Source organism: Anopheles cruzii, chromosome 3 (genome assembly GCF_943734635.1).
Source record: "Anopheles cruzii chromosome 3, idAnoCruzAS_RS32_06, whole genome shotgun sequence".
Lineage (NCBI taxonomy): Eukaryota > Metazoa > Arthropoda > Insecta > Diptera > Culicidae > Anopheles > Anopheles cruzii.
Genome location: NC_069145.1, coordinates 53,064,968 through 53,084,666, shown reverse-complemented (window position 1 = coordinate 53,084,666; position 19,699 = coordinate 53,064,968). Strand labels below are relative to the sequence as shown.

Sequence of the window (19,699 nt, the reverse complement as noted above, 5' to 3'; positions counted from 1 at the left end):
CACTATCTGTTGGTATGCATTACTGCCACACGGCCTTTCTCATCTTTCTTTGCTTGCTGTCTGTGGTGCCTAAGAAGTTTCACCACTTTGCAATGCAATGCAGGAAGCAATTCAATGCTAGATATTAGGAAAAAGTGCGATCGATGTAATCCGAGATTTTACCAGAGATCCTAATAATGGTTCAAGTTAATTAGAAAAGTTTATTATCAGACTGGATACCTGCTCTTTCCGATAGAAAAAGCAGGAGATACATAACTGGGCACCGATATTGTCACTGCTACGAGCTGGCTTAATGCCGTTGCGTCACTTTTCGCCAATGTTTTATGTAACGGAAAGATGAAGTGGCAGAAACGGGTTCTCGTTAGCTCCTTGCTGGATACCATGCTCAAAAGTTGGGCTTCCCAAGTACGCGGAAGACACACGTTGAGATAAAAATTAGCGCTCGCTTCTCGCTTTTCGGTGTTCTGTTGAAACCTGTCGTGTTCTTCAGGATTATTCCATTTTTTATACATACCATCAATCACGTGATGTAATTTTAGTTAAAAAAATTCACTCCTAACAGTTCCTTTCACGAACAGTTCTCTGCACCAACTTCAATTGAGACGCGATTCTTCCGCAGATCGGCCACGCTGCAGCGTTTAATCCATTCATACGCGAAACGGTTAACTTTGAACTCTGGCGGTGTATCGACTTGAATTCAAAAATTTAAGTTGATAACAATTACGGCTCTTCCCATTCTAACAGATTGAGAAACCTTTGGGGAATGTGAACAGAACATTAGTTCACAATTATGCACTTTTTTAATTTCTCTTACCTCATTTGTTGACAGTTGAGTTATTTTTTGGTTTTGTTTGTTTGTCGGACGTAAATTGCTCTTCAGTAACAATCTAAGGAACAAAAAACAAACTCAATCACACACCAAGTAATTACGGGCGCGCATTGTGCAGCTATTCTTTTTTGAACTATTTCTAAAATTTAGCACACTGTTCACCTATGTTTTTAATCGAACATGCACTTTTCGCTCCTAGCTACACCTTTGATAAACAGAATTGTACTAATTTTGCGGAGCCTTGCTTCGGGCGGTAATATAGCATTTTCCCCACTTTCTTCAAACGCTGTTCAAACTGCTTCGGCACTCGTGGTCCACTCGGTGCGGACCATTGCAACATGGTTCGTTGATATTGGCGGGCCTGACCAGCAGAACAACATTAGTGGACCGGGTGGGTTGAAGCAGGTGGGCAGGGTGGCAGTACATACACAGGTATCAATGCTGAATGCTTCACTTTCATGGCATCCATTCTCCAGGAACATGGTTCAATTCCTTTAGTTTGCAAATGGGTAATTTTACGATCAAGTTACAAGTGACAAAAATGTGCTGTGACACGATAAGTCAATCGACCCAGACTTGGTCATTTGAGAGAAACATTAAGAGAATGGGATTATTTTAGAAGATTAACAAATTAACGATTACGGGAAATAACCTAAGTAGGTTACAGGGAAGTCGCTAATGTTTGTAAAAGGGTACTGCTAATACACTAAAGAAACGTCGTCGATCATACCTGGATCTGTGTCGTTTTTTCTTCCAGCACGGGTATTATGTGAAACTTTAAATTTTTTTTATTGTGAACTTGGAAGAATGAAGCTGTTGGACCAATCATTATTGGTGTTGGATTATTATGAGATTCTTCTTTGGCCCTCTGCCGTGAAAAGTGATTCTTCTTCTAACCCGGCAATTCCAACCGCCGAGCGGCCTTGGCCCGTAGCAAGGACGATGTTAATCTCTGTTGCTTATGGTAACGTGGTGTTTTTACGGGCTGGGTCACACTGAACCCCTGTCAAGCTGATCTAGGGAATCAAACCCAGGCCAGCTACGTTACAACGACGAGCGCGTTACCGGATTATTCTATCAACGGGGGCAACATGAGATTCTGGAATAAAAATATAGTTTTGTTTTATCACTGAGTAGTCGTAGATTGTTAAGTATTCATAAAAAAAATACTTGTTTATCTACATCAGAAGGAGAACCTTTGAGGTACTTTGTAGACTGCATAGTTTTGGTCCCAATAAATAGTTCTATAAACATTCGGATACATTTCATGCTATTTATTATGTTTTTCATACAATTTTCAAGAAGTACACAAGTTTATCAAATACATTGTCCTGCATTTGCTAGTCTATGGCACCGCCGAAAAAACACCGCAGGTTAGGCTTGTTGTTCCTCTGTCTGTTAGTGTATCAAGTTTTTAAACTAAACCTCAAATGTAGAAGAATAGAAGGTAGAAGGATGGATAAAATGGCGTCTTCCGTTAACTAGCTGCCTTCCTCATCTTATGAGTTGTTATTACACGGTCATTAGGTATGTTTTCATTAGACAATCTACGTACTTTTGTTGTTTATATGCACGCTCAGGATGGTGTATAGCTTGCGGCGCCTTTTCCCATCGGCTATATATTATCGGCCCTTTTAATCGCACAACACTCTATATTAGTTTATAACTGTTCCTTTCACAGACCACCTCTATCACACTCACGTAACGGGTTTCGCTTTCTTCTACGCACAATATTCGACTGTTGATTTGACTATATCCTCTTCAATTGCAACAGTTTTTGGAAATTCTTAGTGTTCAGTTCTCTCTCATAATTGCACAATGCATAGCAAGAATAAAACCTCTGATCTGATATAATTACGTCAACATTCATATGTGTGTTTGTGAAAGTGTATATTTATAAATATATTTATATGAATTTTATCAGTAGTTATTTGTATGTATACCGTCACTTCCCCCTAAATGTTCACGTCCCCTCGCTGCTTACTCGCTTATGGATAGAGAATAATGTGAATTTAGAAAGCGAAAACTTTAGGAAAATGAGCACTATGTGGCTGGAATGGTATGGATATGAAACTTTACGTTGACCTACTGGTCCAGCTACATTGTAAGGACAGTTTGGAACGGATTGGGGTTGTATTGATAAACGTCTTCGCCGAAACAGATCGCAAGACCTCTTAAAGTTTGATGACTATACTTGATGTGGAATTAAACGAAACAATAATACAACAACATTTTACTGCACTTTTTATCTGATTGTTCCGAGTGTTTCGCAGAACTTCTGAGAGGCTGTGAATGTGAATTCATTCGGCTTTGTAGACAGAAGTAATGAAAGACAATCCTTTATGTGCCCTAAAACGAGAGAAATTATTTACAATATGCTTGAAATTCTTTAATATCGCAAGGTAAAAAAAGTCTGCACTGTGTAGTTATTCAACATACCGATTTTTTGGAGTTGTGTGATTGCGGCTGAACAGCTTTTTCAATATATTTCATGCCAGCCGCAGGTCCATCGTCAGGATTTGATGACTGCAAAGGTGCCCCACTTACCGGACCCTCCTCTAGGAAGAGAGGATTCTTTACTTCCATTTCACCAGTCTGAAAATTAGCAAAAGCAAATAAAATTAGAAATAAACGTCGCATATACGATCAATAGAAGGCATAGGATTATATAACAATTACCGGTGCTAGGCCAGGACATTCGTAAACGGTGTAGTCGCCCTCCTCATTCTCATCCTCGCTCGGCAGTTCGGAGTGAATAGAACTGCGCGTCGTGTTTTCCATAGCAATGATCTGCTGCTTCTGGTGCTGATAATGGTACATTTGAGCATTCTGCGCCAGCTTCCGGTCACCAGCGACAGCCGGCGATGAGTCGCGATTCGGTCCAGTCACACCGTACGCCGGATACTCAACATCAGCAGCCGCCTTGGTACGTTTGTGAAGCCTGCGGAGAATGGTAATTAGTTGAAGGAAACCTACAGCTTACAATCAAAATGGAGGGTGATCTACTCACGAGTACCATCCAAAACCGATCGAAATCAGAGCCGCGGAAATGGCAGCACTGACCCCGGCAATTAACGCGATCAAATACATGCCAAGTCCGTTCCCGAGTTCGATTGGCTGTTGCACGACGCCGTTGGAGTTGCTGCTGCGATTCAAAGGACCATTGCCGGCCGAGCCGGTTAGGTTGCGGGTGTGATGGAGCCCTTTGCCTACTTTGGCCCGAATCGGCGGCGGTGGCGGTGGATGACGGTATTCCTGTATTGGTTCTTCACCGAGCGTATCTTCTCCTTCGGAAGCGAGTGCTTTCATGCCATCGTCTGCACCGGCACCGAGCGGTTCAGAAGAGCTGTCATAGAAAAGCGATCCGTCGGACTGATCGTAGAATCTAGGATCACTGGGACCTACAGCAAAATTGATGGGCTCGCCCGAATCGATCTGGTTGTTGAATGGCAGCTGATACGTGTACGTTGGTCGATATTCCTCCGATATCTCATCGGGACCGCGGTATGACGGTACAGGAATACTTTTGCTACCAGGCGTGTGCAGCCGTTGCAAATGTTCCAAAAACCGTCGCCTTGCCTGTTGCTCGATTAAAATGTTGATCGTTTTCACTAAATTATCAGCCGTATCGTGACCGTCTGTGCGAAAACCACAAGAGCAGAAAACGTGAGTTGAGTTGGATCGTTAGAAATCATTGGAATTCACTTTATTTTACCTTTTGGTGTCCACGAAACCGGAGACATGGGATGCAGACGTCGACGATAACCTTATGAAAAAGGGAATTCAAATACATTACGAAATAGTCTATAACATTTTTTAAGGTACATATTGTAGTGTGTGCAAAGAAAGAACACGCATCCCTTACAACAAAAGTAGCAATGTTCATTACTTTGCCTCCGTTCGTTTAAAGAATAACTAGGTCACGTATACTCAGGTCGTCTGTCCCTTTTGCTAGTTGATCAAAAACAAAGGAACAACAGACAAGGAAGAAGACAGTATGGTAAATAAACAGAAGTATTGTTCGTGTTACATGCCCTTTGGCAAGAAACTATTTTCTTAGCGACATTATTGATTCCAAAGAAACTGATTAGGTGTCTTACAAATACATGCAACCACTTGAAATATGCCAAACATATGGCGTTCTGGTTTAGGATTACAGTGGAAGTTTTGCACCATGGAAAACTCCAGCCGTTGTTTCCGATAACTAATAGCAACAAGTGCAATTCATAGTAGTGTGTGAATTTCGGCATTGTGACGATTTATGCGCAAACACACGCGCTCTTAGCAATATTGTGTATTGCTTTGTTTGGCATCGTGCTGATTTATTTGATAATTGGCTCGGACGGCTATCGACCACTGCAGAAGTTTTGTATTTAAAAGTAATAGAAAAAGCACAGTCGACATTAACTTAGGGTCACTTGATGCATCCTGTTTTGTGCTACTCACCTGAAATATAGTCATTGTCGGTCGTCGCCATTGGTAGGATCAGAAAGATATTCCATATTGTTAGAAAGGACAAGCGAACACGGCTAAAGGTCATTTTCGCATCGAATGTGCCACTGCTGCGATACCCAATTTGCTGCGGAAAATCCGTCAAGATTTCATTTTAACACCACTATTTTCCACGAAGCCGACCCAAACGAGCGCCGCAAGCTGGTCTGGCCCAATTTCTCACCACTATACTCACTGCAGCGGTGGCACTTCCGCTATGCACTGGCTCGCCTCGCCGAACGCGAAGCTATGAAGTATGATATGGCACCGTCGTTATCAGAGAGTTTCGTTCAATCAGGAACACTGGCGTGAATGAACGACATTTTTTCACTTTGCAACTTTTACAAACACATCTGTGAACTTATGCGCTTGCTGCCCAGCGCTTGAATTGGCCAACGGCACATCGAGGCAAACGCAATTGTTGCTGGGCTTCCTTTGGGTAGTCGTCTGCTGGCTTGACTCGTGGCAGAGGCAGCAACACCGATTGATGGGATTTTCGCGAACAGGCTGCTCATCAACGGCGATGAAAACATTTGCGCAGACGCAGCAGGTCCTTAAACGACGTCAGATACGATAAATTAATTTCATTCATACCGCGGCAGTGGTTTGGATGCGGTTTGGTCTTTCCTTTCACTCTGGCATGCTTTTTCGTGTTAGTCGTAGTGTTTCGTGCATGTTGAATTTACACTTCCGGTCGTGCTATTTGGTACACTCTGGCTTCGTCGTTGCCAAACTAACTACTAACCTAGTATTTATCCATTCTTCTGCATTCGTGTTTTAGACCAGCTTCAGTTGAATTCAAGTTGATTAGCACGATTCATTTATGTTCCAAAACATTTTATTGAAGTAACAAATTGAAATGATAAATCGTCCTGATAACGGAAATTATAATGTGCTAGAGTGTTGGAATTTGCATTCGTTACATTCATTACGTTTAAAGCCAGTCAGGCACCTTGGTTACGTAAAGTCCGGACGATATCTAGCCGATACGGGAAAACCACCACCGCTCAACTAGGAATAGAGGTTCCTAAAAAGAGGGCGGAGGGCCAGGATTGTCCATCGCCCTTTATTGGGTTGGAGCACAGGAGCTAGCCGATTTGAAGGGCAATTTTTCCAGATGATGGCAATTTGCCAGATGGCATATTCTGCTTGCAGAACTGCCGGATAAACGGATCATCGAACACAACATATAGCTAAATAGGATAGGTGTCGAATCGAGTATGAACACGTGATTCGCGATTTGGCATGCGAATCGACTTCATCGAATGGCCTAGTGTCCAGTACGCATGATAAAAATAGAAAATATTTATCTTTTTGCTTTGCATATTAATAAAAGAAGAAATGGCTTTTACCAGCCACTTTTTCAGTTAATTTCCAATTTTTAAATGGAAATGTTCGTTCTGCTCGTTACAAAGTTGCATGCAACGCACAACTGTTCGTGTCGTCAGTAAACTTCTGTCTAACTGTCATCCACCGTTATGTGCGTGATCCCACACGAACCGCTCGGTTGCCACTCCAGAGTGCATTGATTAAAAATTCTCTGTGTCTGCTGCTGGTGCTGGAAGTTAATTTAGCTGATTTTAGCCTCGAGGGTTGTGGTAAAATACCTTTCTCCTGAATGTTCAAGCGGTTATAGAAAGTTGTTGTGCACTATGGGGTAAGTGGTGAGGTGCGGTGTTTATAATAAATTTTCTCGCCCTGGTGCGTGCTGGTTAAATGTGCGTAAAACACATCATGCCAGTCCCGCATACCCCAGCCAGATGCGTATATTGCAGATTGGGAGGAAGTTTTACTCCCACAAGAGAAGGGCGTGCAGCCAGGAAGAGGGCGTCGAAAGGAAGTATCGTGTTAAGCTTTTTGATAGTTAATCGTGGATCGTGTGTTGTGTCTGAATTGACAGGGAGCAACCAATCTTCACTTGTAACGCTCATGTGTTCCACATAGACCCGAAAACAAAGCGCACATGGATAACGGCAAGCTCGAAGGCCATTGCGGTGAGTTTTTTCTACGACTCGTCCAGAAACTTGTACCGAATCATCAGCGTCGAAGGAAGCAAGGTAGGCTGCGGTTCCGGATCTGTCAACAGTTCACTGGGCGGCCGAAATTCACAGACGAAAATGTTTGTTATTTATCAAAACAGGCTGTAATCAACTCCACCATTACACCGAATATGACATTTACTCAAACATCACAAAAATTCGGCCAATGGAGTGATGTTCGTGCCAATACCGTCTATGGGCTCGGTTTTGCTTCCGAAGCAGAACTTGGCAAGGTAAGCAGGCGGCCATACTAAAACCATCCGTCTGCCAAATTCATTACGCTATTTATCATTCCCTCTAGTTCATAGTGAAATTCCAAGAGGTCAAGGAAGCCACGAAAGATGCCCTTAACAAAGCTTCCGCCAATGGCAACTCGGCTGTGGCCTCGGCGAATGCCTCGCCCATCACCGCTCGCGCTTCGGCCAACAGTGGCGATATTTTTGATTCGGGCAATCTAGAACCACCGCTAGCCCCAGCTAATACCATCAATACGACGGTAACTACATCCATTGCTGCGTCGCTGTGTGTTCAATCATTCATTTTGATTCGTTTTACCCGCAGACTTGCAAAACCGATAGCCCTTCGCATAACATAAGTGAAACCAATGCTAACAATCTGACTAGTGAACTCAAGCAACTGTCAATTAACAATTCGTCGTCCAGCGATGGCACGGTAACATCGACCACAGAACAGCAGTTGAAGTACGAGAATGAAAGATTGAAATTAGCCCTCGCGCAAAGGTAGGGATCGATCGGTCATTTAAGAGGTGACGATAGAGAACCCCCCTAATGGCTTCGTTTTATTTGTAGCTCTGCCAACGCCAAGAAATGGGAAATCGAGTTGGCCACTCTAAAAAGCAACAATCTGAGGCTGACGAGCGCCTTGCAGGTGAGATTTACCGATGGCCACGACGAATAAATGACAACACGTTATCAAAATACGCCTTTTTGTGCCGTACTCTAGGAGTCAACGGCCAATGTGGACGAATGGAAACGACAGTTGCACTCTTACAAAGAGGAAAATCAGCGATTAAAACTGCGTTACCAAGATATAGAGGCCGCGGCGAAAGGTGCAGGAACGGCAGCACCGGCCGCATCGGGCGGTATTGTCTCAACCGAGCAGACAGAGGAGCTACGGCGGGAGATTGTTTCCCTCAAGTCCCGCATCGAGGGTCTGGAAGGCGATCTCATGAACCAAGAGGTCGAACTGAAGGCGGCCAATAAAACGCTCAAAGAAAAGCAGAACGATCCGATGGTGAGTACGCAAACTGAGCAAACTCTCATGACCGCCAGTTGATCACCTGTTGGCAATTCTAGCTGAAGCAGATGACCAATTTGTGCGGCCAGTTTCATGCGCAAATTAGCGAACTCAGTGGCATTCACAAGGAGATGGAGAAGCTGATCCAAGCGCAGCACAAATCTACTTGAGACACGAGTACGACAAAAGCAACGACCGGCTCGACGGTCAGCTCGAGCTTGAGTGGTGGTGTTGGTCTTTCCAGCGCCAAAGCGGTGGCCAAAGCTCCCACAGTGAATACTTTCGACTACCGGAACACGGAAAAGATACCACCAATGCAAAACGACGAAGAAAATGCCGAAAAGCTCGAGGCTGTCAAGTGTAAGCTTTCCAGTGGCAGCGTTCCCACACCAATCAGCAGCAGTGCCGTGCCGGATTCGGGCAGGCATTCGGGCAATCTGACCACGCTGCCAGGTGGAGTGCGGGCAGGCTCAACGATAGTTTTAATTAGTACGAAAGTAAGTAGCGCTTCCCTGGCGACGGACCGCAAGAATGCGCACAATGCGTTAATTAAAACAACCGGAACGCTGTACAATCTTCCGCCGGCCACGGTTGACACAAAACTACTACCGCTTGAATCGATGCCATCTGAACTGGTGGTACCGCCAGCCGTCCTAGAGGACATGGCGGCAATGGCGGCAGTCCAGCACCCGAACAACAGCAAAACCGCCACAATTCTCGTCTCGAAACACAAGACCAAAACCGGGCTGCCGTTGTTGTTGAAAAAATCCAAAAAGTAACCAGATCGAAGACTCCGTTGGCCCTGGGGACGCGGGCATTAGCCCATATTGATGCCCAAACATCGAAACTCGAATGTAGCGAATGTAACCCGACATTGTCTACATTGTGGCACAAAACTCTCACACAGACACACATGAATACTCATGCATTTGAAGGTGTACAAATTTTAAGTATTGTATTTTTTAGAGCATTTTTTAACACCTATATGTTGTTTTAACCAGTTTTTTGAGATACCGGTATGTCACTTTGAACTATCTTTATCACTATTTTGTTGTGCACGAAATGCTTACGTTAAGGTAGAGCTTTTTCTACGTTTAAACTTGTTTCATTCTTCACTTTTAAACATTCCAAACAATTGCCATGCCACTATTGCCAGTATTTGTTCGTGTGCCCTTAAAGCGTTTCAGCGAAACAAGCATCTCAAACTCGTATCTCCCGTTTGCTGTCTCAGCAATTCAATTTAATGTATAGTTACAACATACGGATATACGTTTTGCTCAAAACCGGCGGCCAATGAGCCGTCCCCCATGTAGAATCCACTTTTTTTTGCAGACAGTTACATACTCGTTATGTGGTTGACTTCACAAACACCAAAGAATTGTTTTAATTTAAAAATATTTTGACGAAACTTGCAAAAGCGAGAGACGGAATCGTTTTGCTCTGTTTTTTTATATTTGATTAACTCTGACAACTGACCTGATATTTTTTAAGTTAGCGTAAGTATTTTGTTTTTATCACGCAAAAGTAACAGCAACACGTTTTAAAAATCGACACGAAGGAGGGCAACGCGAAGTAGAGAGATATAACGAGATGATGATCAAAACATAGCCGGATAAGAATGAGCAATGAGGAAACGGAACGTATTCTAACGGAAGAGGCGCGGTTGAGGGATATCGTTACGAGGTTTAAACAGTTATAAATGCATAAATGTAGTGTGTAGCGCGTTAGCGAATGTGAAAGGTCCAGATTATGGCGGTTGAATTAAGAAGACGAGAAAAATTTCCTATACCAGTTGTTGAATCGAAATGCTCTTCAATTTTGCGTACGCATGTGAAACACCTAATAGTATTACCGCCTATCGCTACGGTACAATCTATCACTTTATTATTAATAGCGACTGCGAGGGTAACAATGACTGGGCGAGCACGTGAAGGAAGGTAGTGGTCAGCGTCAGCAAGAGCTTGTTTGCTTCGTTTCCTCTCGCGCAGGATCTAGTGTCTATGGTCAAATTGTGTAGTGGAATCTCGCACCATTTTATGGCCCCCTTTCAGCGACGGCGAAAAATCGAAACCAAAACGGTTCTACCGCTTTATTGCAACATTTGTAACGGAGCTAGACAGAACCCGCGCGCACGGGTTAATACATAATACGGCTGGATCCATTCATGTCGTTTTCGTTTGGCTCTGTTTCGTGGAACCGAATTCCGAATTCTGATCGGACGTTTATCTGCAGTTCCGTGTATCGCACCGAAAGAACTCGCATTCCGCGAGCCGGTAGCCGCCAATACCTCTCTAGTGGTGCCCTATTGTTCCGAGTTGTATTTGATGAATGGTTTTGGTACAGTTTGAACAACATACGAGGCGATCTCGCCCAAAGAGTCACGATCGCCTGGATGCGAGCTAGGCAAACGCGCACAACGATACTCCGATCCTGCAGAATATTTAAACGACAAACCCTCATCCTCATTAGAGAACATAAAAACATTATGATGATGTGCGATAGATTATCGGGATCCTTTGTTCGCGCACATCTAATGATCTATGATTTAAGCGATGGTATCGATCGCAATGACGGAACAAGAAGAATAAGCAGAAAATGAATCGTAAGCAAACTATGCGTGTTCAACAAATCGTAAAGAGAAGTATGTTACAGCCAAGAAATGTATTTAAAACAATAAAATCATATTATATATACAATCTCTTTCCCTTGAGATAGCCGGGAACCGTGGGAATCTTTCACGTCCTTGCAAAACCGCTAGCAAGATGAAACAATATTAAAATAAGTATAAATGCAAAAGAAAAAAAATAGGGAGCTCTGATGTAAGCAAATATGTTACTGCGCAAATACTCCTTTTTACAATAAATTGAAAACCTGTTTGTCTACAGTATGTGAGAAAAAAGCTATAGCACAAACTGCGATCAGTGAGTGATCTCTAATTCGAGTTTTGGTTTGGTACTGGTTTACATTGGAGAACCCAAGAGTTTTCTTTCACTAACGCGGATAGACTCACAGCTCATGTGAACGTTACATCTTCATTTATTTCATTCTTTCATAATTCACTTGCTTATGATTTATTGAACCGTTTTACAAATGACAAATGATTAGTTACTTCGGTTTTACAGAATTGAAGGGGAAAAGAAAACAGAAATGAAACGGAACAGTTGGGCGATTTGCACCGCACCACAGTCGAGAGATACACGTACAGTAAATCTACACAGTTCTTACTTGCTAAAAATATGAGGTATATTTAAATTTGCTGATATTTGTATCTATTGTTTCGTGTGGTTTGTTGAGGTATATTGTGGACGCGACACGTGACGCGCATGTGACGACGGCAGGATACAACGAACGTCGAGTGACGTATTTTGTGGCTTTTTCCGATACTTGAGCGATGTACGGCCGAAACTTGGTATGGCCAAGCAGCAGGCAAGTATTTGCCGGAATAGATAATTTGGGAAACATATCCGGGTACATAACTGGAAGCTGGACACTAATGTTGGGTCTTATAGTTCCTCGTAGAAAAACATGAACAGTGATGCCTCATTAACAGTTGCAGCAGTTGGCACCCAAGTTACTGACGCACATCAGCATTCGGAAATGGAACACTTTTCCTAAGCCCCAAATGTTGTATCTCGCAGCCACAAGTGACGCAGTGTCGCGTTTTGGCTATTGCATTGTGTTTGTTGGTTGTGTGTGGTAAATTTTGATTTGGTGTATATGAAAAAATAGCTATTGTTGTATTGTGGTGGAACCCGTGGCAGTTACTGTTGTGGTTGTGGTTTGTTTGCAGTTGGTGTGCGAGAGGTGATCAGTTGGTTGACTATTGTTTGGCTATGTGTGGCACGTATCCAAAAACCGGGTTGTGCACAAGGGCACAAGTAGGCACGCAAGGCTGTTTGTGGAAACATTTAAATATACCGTCATGGCGTAGAAAAATTATAATTGAAATGATGCGAAAAAGGAATCGGTTAACTGTAATGATGAAATGATAAAGGAATCCGCGCTGTTGGCGGTTGCTAACAATTGATGATTGATGAGTGAGAAGTAAAATGAAAAATCAACGACCTGAACGATTGATCGCTGACATTTAGCGGACCCTTCGGCCCCCAGGTAGGACGAAGTGGTCCGATCGTCGATCATTGGTCGAAGCGCACGAATGTTTACTTTGTGTTGCAATTTTACGGGAATTTGAGAAGCTTACGGGTGTCGCTAGGTGGCCAGAAACCATCGCCGACAATAATGATGCAGGTGCAATAGTAACGAACAGAATATCGCCGAATCGCCGGGGCAGTTTGTGTTACGCAACGAAATCCAACGGGCGATTGAAGCCCCCCTTGCGATTCATGTACTGCCGGTACTTGCGTTTCAATATAACATGCACTTCGCCTACGTCATTACCTTCCACCTTCTTCCCTTTCGTCGTGTCGAACCCACAGAAGCCCATGGTCTTTAGCATCTCTTGCTCCTCCGGCGTTTTGCCTTCCAGCTCTGATTCTGAAATCATCGGCTTCATTTGTGCAGCACGCCGGGAGGACGTTGAGGGCATCGGCTTGTCAAGGTTGCGCTCGTATGACCTGCGGTCGGGAGAAATATGTCCAAATTAGCTCTCTACTTCACTTTTCCCCGTGCTCCGTTCCTGGAAACTGTCGGAGAGTTGCTCGATGCAATCGGAGCGCCGTGTCGAACAGACCTCTGCTTTACTTTGATTAGCAGACGTTCTGGACGTTCCGTTTGCATTCCGCTACTCGTGCAGTTTTGGTATTATTACAACTCATACGCTACTTCTACTTTTCACCTCGATCTCGAACGCGATCTCGATCTGGATCTGGACTTTCGCCTGCCTGTTCGGTCCCGCTCTCGATCCCTTTCCCGCTCGGATGAACGTATACGGGGCGGATCACTGAAAAAGATTAGAGTGTTTCCGGTTAAGCATATCCACTTTGCGGAACCGTCAGAATGCAATTGATCGAGCTACAGTTACCAGTGTACGTATGGAGCATTCGAGCGACCGTAATCGTTTGGCACGGTGCCAGCGACGCTTGCGAAGAAACTTTCAAAGCCCTAATGAGGGGACTTAACAAACCAACATACGAGTCAATGTGGGTCAATCAATAGGGAGATGATATCCGGATGCAGAAATTGCCACCCTATCGGAACAATTACCATGACGATAATTGCTTTACAAAAATCATAATCAAAAGGATGGAACCGCATAATGCAGGATGCACCCCTCTCGTTGAACTTCAAAGTAAACCGTTTCTCCAACGTTCCGGTACCAGTCGAAGGCATCAAAGCACCCCTTCTTTAGACATCGGTCTTACTACAGCATCTCAGCTAATCGGGTGCTACTTCGATATACGCTTGCGCGTCGACCATAGGCAGCAATTCGAGGCGAATTTACTGCAAACTTACCGCCCAACGGATCGCTCCCTTTCGCCGCGTTCTCTGGAGCGTTTACGGCGTCGAGGCCGCTCCCGTTCCTTCCTACGCTTGGGAGACGACGGCATCTTCGCGGGAATGGTGCTGCAACATAGAAATCGAAAGTAATAGATGAAAACAACAGCGGATACTTCCATTTGATTCACAAGGCATTGAACAAATCTTCCGCTTACTGTGCTAACACATCGAGAGCATAACCTAACAACCACTCAACATAAAAATCGAAAGTTTAGATGAAAACATAACCTAACAACCGGCTTACTCTGGCGCAACATGCAAACCTGACTTCGTTCAACCTGACCTGACATTTCTTCACAGCAAAGTCCGAAATGGGTTGGATGAAGTTCCCTTTTTTACTGTCAGAATGACGGTGCCGTAAAAGGGAATAACGATTGAGCGCAATATTTCTGAGCAATTTTATTTCATCAGCGTGTCAACACAATCAAATTAATAATACGAGATAGCGTAAATGATAAAATTACTATCTATATATTCATAAGCTAAAGAACATTTGTTTTACTTTCATCATTAGGCAAAGCGCCTTGTTTCAGTCACCAAATACAGGTAACTGAGCAACAAATGGAAAAAGAAACGAACTGTCAAATGTGGAACTGGGCAAAGTTCGATCTGAAAATGAAAAGAAATAACATTATCATTCCCCAAACATCGTAGCTAGTCCAAAAGTGGAAAACTTGAGCGCTCCGTTTTTAGTCTTGGAGTCGTGCAATGACTTCGACAAACTTCCGAAACACTACGTTAAATGAGGAGAGAGTGTTTGGCAACTTGATAAACAATCCCGCTGGAGTGCTACCGATGACCAGTCTTCCGCCTGCATTACCACCAAGGCCACAATTTTCTGGAGGCGGGGGTGATATGATGTACGGCAATCGTTATGGATTCCCTGCCCAGTCTGGTTTTTCTGGATACAATCCGTACGGAGGGTTCTCTTCGATGGATTACTACGGCGGGCACCGTAACTATGGTGGATTCATGGGACAAGGAGGCTACGGGGGCTACGGGGGCTACGGTAATCCAGGCGGGTTCAATTACCCTGAGCACAGGTTTGAAATCATACAACAACACTTTGACCAAATGCCTTTGCTAAGTGCTAAGTTTTCCATTCCGTAGGTTCATTCAGCTGGCGGAGGAAAGCTCACGGCCTGCATTCCAGATACTTGAATCGTTGGTGGGGGCTGTGGGAAATGTTGCAACGATGCTCGACTCAACCTTCTTCGCAGTTACAAGCTCATTCCGTGCGGTGCTAAGCGTAGCAGCCAATTTGGCGCACTTAAAAGGAACATTCGCGCAGTTCTGGTCATCGCTAGCCCTCGTTAGAGCGGCTGTCTGGCTGTACAAAAAGTTAGTAGACTAACTGAAACGGTAGTACCTTGCTGAAACTGTTCTATGACGCATTGATGTAACATTGCAGGATGCTATACAAGCTACGGATCACGAAAACAGACCCCGCATTGGAGGCGTTCAAAGAGGCATTCAATCTATCGAAATCTGTCGATGGCACAGGATCGAGCACTGCGCAAAAACATTCTTCTTCACTGCTCGCAGCTTTGTTTATGGGCTTTATGCTTTCTGTTCCCTATTTGCTGATAAAGCTGTTCGCCCCAAAAATGAACGAGGACACAAGTAAGCGATAGGAGCGAATCTAGCATTTTGATGACTGAAATCACTTTGCTTTGTTGCATACATTTCGCAGTGTCTGCTGATCCTAGCCGATGGATTAATCCACTAGAAGTGAACGTGTTGCACAACTTCGATGCATCCAATCCTCAGGAATTGACGATTCGTGCCGGACAAATGGTGCTACTGGCTCCGAAGCAAATTCAGTTGGACAGACACTTGTTAAACACAGGATGGGTACTAGCGGCGGCAATCGACCGTAAATCATCTGGAATCATTCCTTTAAACTATGTGCAAGCTTTGAAGCAAATGGGAGAGGCTCAATAAGCTTAGCGCAAACTATGGGAAGGGTAGCGTACCGAGGGGCAATAAATTTTACAATTCTAAATCAACGTGTAAAAACTGCGTAGGGTAGTACCAGCAGCGAGCGTGCTATTTGGGCAAAGGTAATACGAAAGAAGCAAAACATCTTGACTTATCTCCACCACACAACATCCGGAGGAAGATAAAAAGCGAATAATACCAACCGTTAAAGCACACTTTTATCAGGCCGTTATCTAAACAAAGCTTTCCATCGTGCTGGGAAAGATTAACGTGCTGGCGATACTGTTGCCAGTTACTAGTAGAGCGATACGGCCACATGATGCACGCTTGCTTACTAGCTGCGGTAAAATGTAGTTACCATTACTCGTGGGAAAAATAACGTGAAATTCAGCGAACTATTTTTATAGACACAAAATCATCTAAAAATAACGGTCAAATTTTGTATTGCGCGATGCCCGTTTTCAACGTTCTGGCAGCACTTCCATTAGATCCACATTTTATTATTTGTACAAAATGTCTAATTTCGCCGATTGCTAGATTTTGAGCAGCTGGTTTCGAATGAGATAGATTGTGCCACCAACAAAACACAGAAAAGGAACGGGTGAGACTTTGATGATAATGTTATTATGTATACGCTGAGGGTCGAAGGCAAGGCATCCGAATTGCGGCATAGTTTAGATGGTTATCAACAATCTGCTGGAACTGTGGAAGTACCAGTGGGGTTTTGTAGTCCACTTTAATTGCTAATTGACAAAGAAGAAGGGAACAACACGCAGCCGAGAAACGAGAAAATGACCATGCAAAACAATGCCCCGCCCTGTTTGTTGCTGGCAGACGTCCAGAATTACAATCCGGATACGTTGGATCTGTACCAGGATCTAGAGGCACAACAGTACTGGTTCGAATGTTTTACCCAGATGCTACTGAAGTTCGAAAGGCAGGCATGCAATAGTCAACCGACCGACGAGAGCGCTAAGCCTCGAGCAGCGAGGTTCCGTCAGTACTGTCTGGAAGAATTCAACAAACTAAAGGATGGCAAAGGGTAATCAATTCGGAGAAGATTCCGTCACCACAGTGAGATTATAATTGTTCCGCTTTCAACAGAGAGTCAGCCTCATTGGGCATAAGAAACCTACTGAATATTATCGAAAGTGCTCTAAAAATGCACGGATTCGATGATCCATGGAAAGAGCAGAAAGCAATAGAAAACAACGCATCGGTTAGTCTGCTGAAACAGCGGCTTCATCAGCTGGATGCGCTGGCTTGCGATCGAGAAAAGTGGACGGAAGTTGTACGCGGAGTATTAGCTGGTAAGTTGTGGTTGCTAATCTCGCAAGCGGTTACTGACACCTGTATGTTTTGTTATGTATTTTGGCAGGAAATATGTTCGATTGGGGTGCTCAAGCTGTTACAAAGATTTTGGAAACAAACAACAGCTTTGGCCTCCAACAGGCGCTCGATAGGATACAGAAAAGACCGTGGCTCATTGACGATTTGGACCGATGGTTAAAAAGGATGGAGGTTTGAGATTTGATGGACGACCACGACGAGTGAATTAACAATTGACCAACGCTTTCTAGGACACGCCCCACAGATGTGCCACCATTTTTACCGATAATGCAGGCATCGATTTTGTCCTCGGTATTGTGCCCCTGGTACGTGAGCTGCTGAAACGAAACACTAAAGTACTGCTGTGTGCAACGATTAACCCAGCCATCAATGATATCACCTACTCGGAGCTGGTCAATGTGATTGTAGTTTGCTGCGGGGAGTGCGAGATCTTGCGCAAAGCCTATTACGACGAGCACCGTTTGGAGTTGCTTGGAAACGATCAGATCGGGCCGTGTTTGGATTTTCGAATGCTTTCGAGTGGTAAGACAGCACGAGCTGGCACAATCAAAAGCGACACATTTAGGAAAGTTTTACTGTAATCGTACCCATCATTTATATTCAGAACTTTGCGCTGCAATTGAGAAAAACGGTGTGGACCTCTTAATAATAGTCGGCATGGCGCGCGCTCTACACACCAACCTGAACGCCAAGTTCTTGTGCGAGGCGTTTAAGCTAGCGGTTGTCAAAAACGAGTGGCTTGCCAAACGGCTAGGCGGCGAAACGTTTTCCGTAGTGTGTAAATACGAAAGCTAATTAAACATTACGCATATGTGATGAATTAATAGATGTATATTAAACAAACAACAAACACAAATTTAAACTCGAACTACAATAAAGATCGAACTTGTTGTTTACATCATTTCTACACGGTGCGTTTGCTTTAACAAGTCAACTAATTGTTCAGCGAGCGTGGTTCGGATGTTAATCGAGTTTCACGGCAAACGACGCTCCACACGAACAACCCTGTTCCGCCCGCGGATTACTGATCACCCGAAAGCCGGAGCGTATCAGTTCTGTGTGGAAATCGATGGTCGCTCCGTTAAGGTATTCAACGGAGGCACTATCAATAGCTACCCGGGCGCCGTCTCGGCTTACAACAGTATCATCGTTTTCAAGTTGTGTATCAATTGAAAATTTGTACTGAAATCCGGAGCACCCTCCCCCTTCGACAGATACCCGAAGGAACATGTCGTTCTTGCAAATTTGCTTCAATCGATTAACGCAGGTAGTGCTGAGCTGTACAAGAGTTGTGTCGGAAGCTTGTGCTCTGTTGGAAGATAAAAAACGGTAGAGAAGCGTCGCGAGCCTCGTAGGCAACCTACAATTAATAAAAACAAACCGTAATCATTGTAAACCTTTTGGGTTTCAATAGTGTTTCCCGAATCGTTCCTACCGGCTTTCAGCAATTGCATTCATTTTGACTCTGTTTATAATAGTCTCACACTGGCCCAAAACAAATGATGATTTTAATCGCTCATATTAAGCGAATTGCATAAGTAATTCGCGAATTACGCCGATTGCTTTTACGTTTTCCTGAAAATTTACTCACTCTGTCTGTTTTGGTGCCACAATCCGTCATACGCGTATGAAAGTTTGGTATAACAGTTTATAATGAAAACAATAAATTCTCTCGAAATCGAAAACCACCGAAATCAAGAATGACAATTGATTAAATTCAAAAACTAATACACGTTTGTCGCTGAAAATTGATTAGCGAAAAAAGAGCCAAATGCTGGAACGACCGACTCAATAACATAAAATAATGTCAAGAAATTAACATATTCTTTTTTTTATATTAGATGGAATAAAATACATTATTTAGAGAAAACGGCTACGAAAACCGGACGACGGGCAAACTACGACAAAATGTAGCAAAGTAGCTACGGATTCTGTGTTTAATCGAACGCAGGCTCTAAGGTCTAAACAGAGCAGAATTTGCGTTTTTGTATAAAAGCAACAACAGTTTGTATTTGTTTATTTCAAGTTCTGCCACGAGATGTGGGAAGGTTTGCCCATCCCTAGCGACGGGATGGGATGTTCGGTACATACGAGTGATATTTATAAAGTAACGGTTGCGACGCATGCGCAGCGTTCGCTCAGTAGCTTGTGGTGGCAAGAAACATTCCGGTGGTTGGTGGGTTTCAGGATTATTAGAAAATCTCACTCGTTTATTTTGGCCGGAAACAAAGTTATGTAAGTAAATAAAAAACACCAAGTGGTAATCTGTTGCTCCACCGACGCAGTTGGCGGACTTCGTTTGCGTTTGTTTCGCGGCTTGTGTTGCGTTTTGTGT

The 19,699-nt window shown here is 43.8% G+C and overlaps 6 protein-coding genes across 7 annotated transcripts; 3 read left to right on the top strand and 3 right to left on the bottom strand.

The window, feature by feature from the left end:
* Positions 1-2,102: 2,102 nt before the first annotated feature.
* Positions 2,103-5,771, bottom strand: LOC128274423 (neural proliferation differentiation and control protein 1). Of its 2 annotated transcripts, none has more exons than XM_053012623.1 (7): positions 5,505-5,771; positions 5,276-5,408; positions 4,545-4,595; positions 3,840-4,467; positions 3,509-3,770; positions 3,269-3,424; positions 2,103-3,178 (listed from the first exon to the last, which is right to left on the bottom strand). In XM_053012623.1, the coding sequence occupies exons 2-7, from the start codon at positions 5,367-5,369 to the stop codon at positions 3,170-3,172; spliced, it is 1,200 nt and encodes a 399-aa protein (XP_052868583.1). In that variant the 5' UTR covers positions 5,370-5,408; positions 5,505-5,771; the 3' UTR covers positions 2,103-3,169. The 2 variants fall into 2 exon arrangements, with proteins under 2 accessions (XP_052868583.1, XP_052868584.1); XM_053012624.1 differs by having other exon boundaries at positions 5,517-5,771.
* Positions 5,772-6,877: 1,106 nt separating this feature from the next.
* On the top strand, positions 6,878-8,813 carry LOC128274424 (homer protein homolog 2). Its single transcript, XM_053012625.1, has 8 exons — positions 6,878-6,977; positions 7,221-7,377; positions 7,461-7,592; positions 7,661-7,855; positions 7,921-8,099; positions 8,169-8,247; positions 8,323-8,613; positions 8,676-8,813. Exons 1-8 carry the CDS (start codon positions 6,973-6,975, stop codon positions 8,784-8,786), a joined length of 1,149 nt encoding a protein of 382 aa, XP_052868585.1. The 5' UTR covers positions 6,878-6,972; the 3' UTR covers positions 8,787-8,813.
* A 3,350-nt stretch (positions 8,814-12,163) lies between these two features.
* LOC128273049 (U4/U6.U5 small nuclear ribonucleoprotein 27 kDa protein) lies at positions 12,164-14,342 on the bottom strand. The gene is made up of 4 exons (XM_053010961.1): positions 14,229-14,342; positions 14,029-14,139; positions 13,412-13,516; positions 12,164-13,190 (listed from the first exon to the last, which is right to left on the bottom strand). Exons 2-4 carry the CDS (start codon positions 14,121-14,123, stop codon positions 12,914-12,916), a joined length of 477 nt encoding a protein of 158 aa, XP_052866921.1. The 5' UTR covers positions 14,124-14,139; positions 14,229-14,342; the 3' UTR covers positions 12,164-12,913.
* Positions 14,343-14,689: 347 nt separating this feature from the next.
* On the top strand, positions 14,690-16,071 carry LOC128272936 (peroxisomal membrane protein PEX13). The gene is made up of 4 exons (XM_053010823.1): positions 14,690-15,116; positions 15,184-15,414; positions 15,485-15,696; positions 15,767-16,071. Exons 1-4 carry the CDS (start codon positions 14,782-14,784, stop codon positions 16,015-16,017), a joined length of 1,029 nt encoding a protein of 342 aa, XP_052866783.1. The 5' UTR covers positions 14,690-14,781; the 3' UTR covers positions 16,018-16,071.
* A 273-nt stretch (positions 16,072-16,344) lies between these two features.
* LOC128271424 (4'-phosphopantetheine phosphatase) lies at positions 16,345-18,249 on the top strand. The gene is made up of 5 exons (XM_053008957.1): positions 16,345-17,056; positions 17,119-17,324; positions 17,393-17,535; positions 17,595-17,886; positions 17,969-18,249. Exons 1-5 carry the CDS (start codon positions 16,806-16,808, stop codon positions 18,157-18,159), a joined length of 1,083 nt encoding a protein of 360 aa, XP_052864917.1. The 5' UTR covers positions 16,345-16,805; the 3' UTR covers positions 18,160-18,249.
* LOC128271425 (iron-sulfur cluster assembly 2 homolog, mitochondrial) lies at positions 18,181-18,962 on the bottom strand. The gene is made up of 2 exons (XM_053008958.1): positions 18,800-18,962; positions 18,181-18,724 (listed from the first exon to the last, which is right to left on the bottom strand). Exons 1-2 carry the CDS (start codon positions 18,820-18,822, stop codon positions 18,328-18,330), a joined length of 420 nt encoding a protein of 139 aa, XP_052864918.1. The 5' UTR covers positions 18,823-18,962; the 3' UTR covers positions 18,181-18,327.
* Positions 18,963-19,699: the final 737 nt, after the last annotated feature.

Bases quoted from the DNA above. Each gene is read 5' to 3' on its own strand.
- LOC128271424 (XM_053008957.1), top strand. From the start codon at position 16,806: ATGACCATGCAAAACAATGCCCCGCCCTGTTTGTTGCTGGCAGACGTC. The intron at 17,536-17,594 runs GTTTGAGATTTG...AACGCTTTCTAG, and splicing joins GATGGTTAAAAAGGATGGAG to GACACGCCCCACAGATGTGC. The intron at 17,887-17,968 runs GTAAGACAGCAC...ATTTATATTCAG, and splicing joins TTTTCGAATGCTTTCGAGTG to AACTTTGCGCTGCAATTGAG.
- LOC128272936 (XM_053010823.1), top strand. From the start codon at position 14,782: ATGACTTCGACAAACTTCCGAAACACTACGTTAAATGAGGAGAGAGTG. The intron at 15,415-15,484 runs GTTAGTAGACTA...GTAACATTGCAG, and splicing joins GCTGTCTGGCTGTACAAAAA to GATGCTATACAAGCTACGGA. The intron at 15,697-15,766 runs GTAAGCGATAGG...TACATTTCGCAG, and splicing joins AAAAATGAACGAGGACACAA to TGTCTGCTGATCCTAGCCGA.
- LOC128273049 (XM_053010961.1), bottom strand. From the start codon at position 14,123: ATGCCGTCGTCTCCCAAGCGTAGGAAGGAACGGGAGCGGCCTCGACGC. The intron at 13,517-14,028 runs GTAAGTTTGCAG...AATCTTTTTCAG, and splicing joins AGGGAGCGATCCGTTGGGCG to TGATCCGCCCCGTATACGTT. The intron at 13,191-13,411 runs GTGAAAAGTAGA...TCCCGACCGCAG, and splicing joins AGATCGCGTTCGAGATCGAG to GTCATACGAGCGCAACCTTG.
- LOC128274423 (XM_053012623.1), bottom strand. From the start codon at position 5,369: ATGACCTTTAGCCGTGTTCGCTTGTCCTTTCTAACAATATGGAATATC. The intron at 4,468-4,544 runs GTAAAATAAAGT...GTTTTCGCACAG, and splicing joins GGTTTCGTGGACACCAAAAG to ACGGTCACGATACGGCTGAT. The intron at 3,425-3,508 runs GTAATTGTTATA...GCTAATTTTCAG, and splicing joins AATGTCCTGGCCTAGCACCG to ACTGGTGAAATGGAAGTAAA.
- LOC128274424 (XM_053012625.1), top strand. The intron at 8,248-8,322 runs GTGAGATTTACC...GCCGTACTCTAG, and splicing joins GGCTGACGAGCGCCTTGCAG to GAGTCAACGGCCAATGTGGA. The intron at 8,614-8,675 runs GTGAGTACGCAA...TGGCAATTCTAG, and splicing joins AAAAGCAGAACGATCCGATG to CTGAAGCAGATGACCAATTT.
- LOC128271425 (XM_053008958.1), bottom strand. From the start codon at position 18,822: ATGAATGCAATTGCTGAAAGCCG. The intron at 18,725-18,799 runs GTAGGAACGATT...TATTAATTGTAG, and splicing joins AATGCAATTGCTGAAAGCCG to GTTGCCTACGAGGCTCGCGA.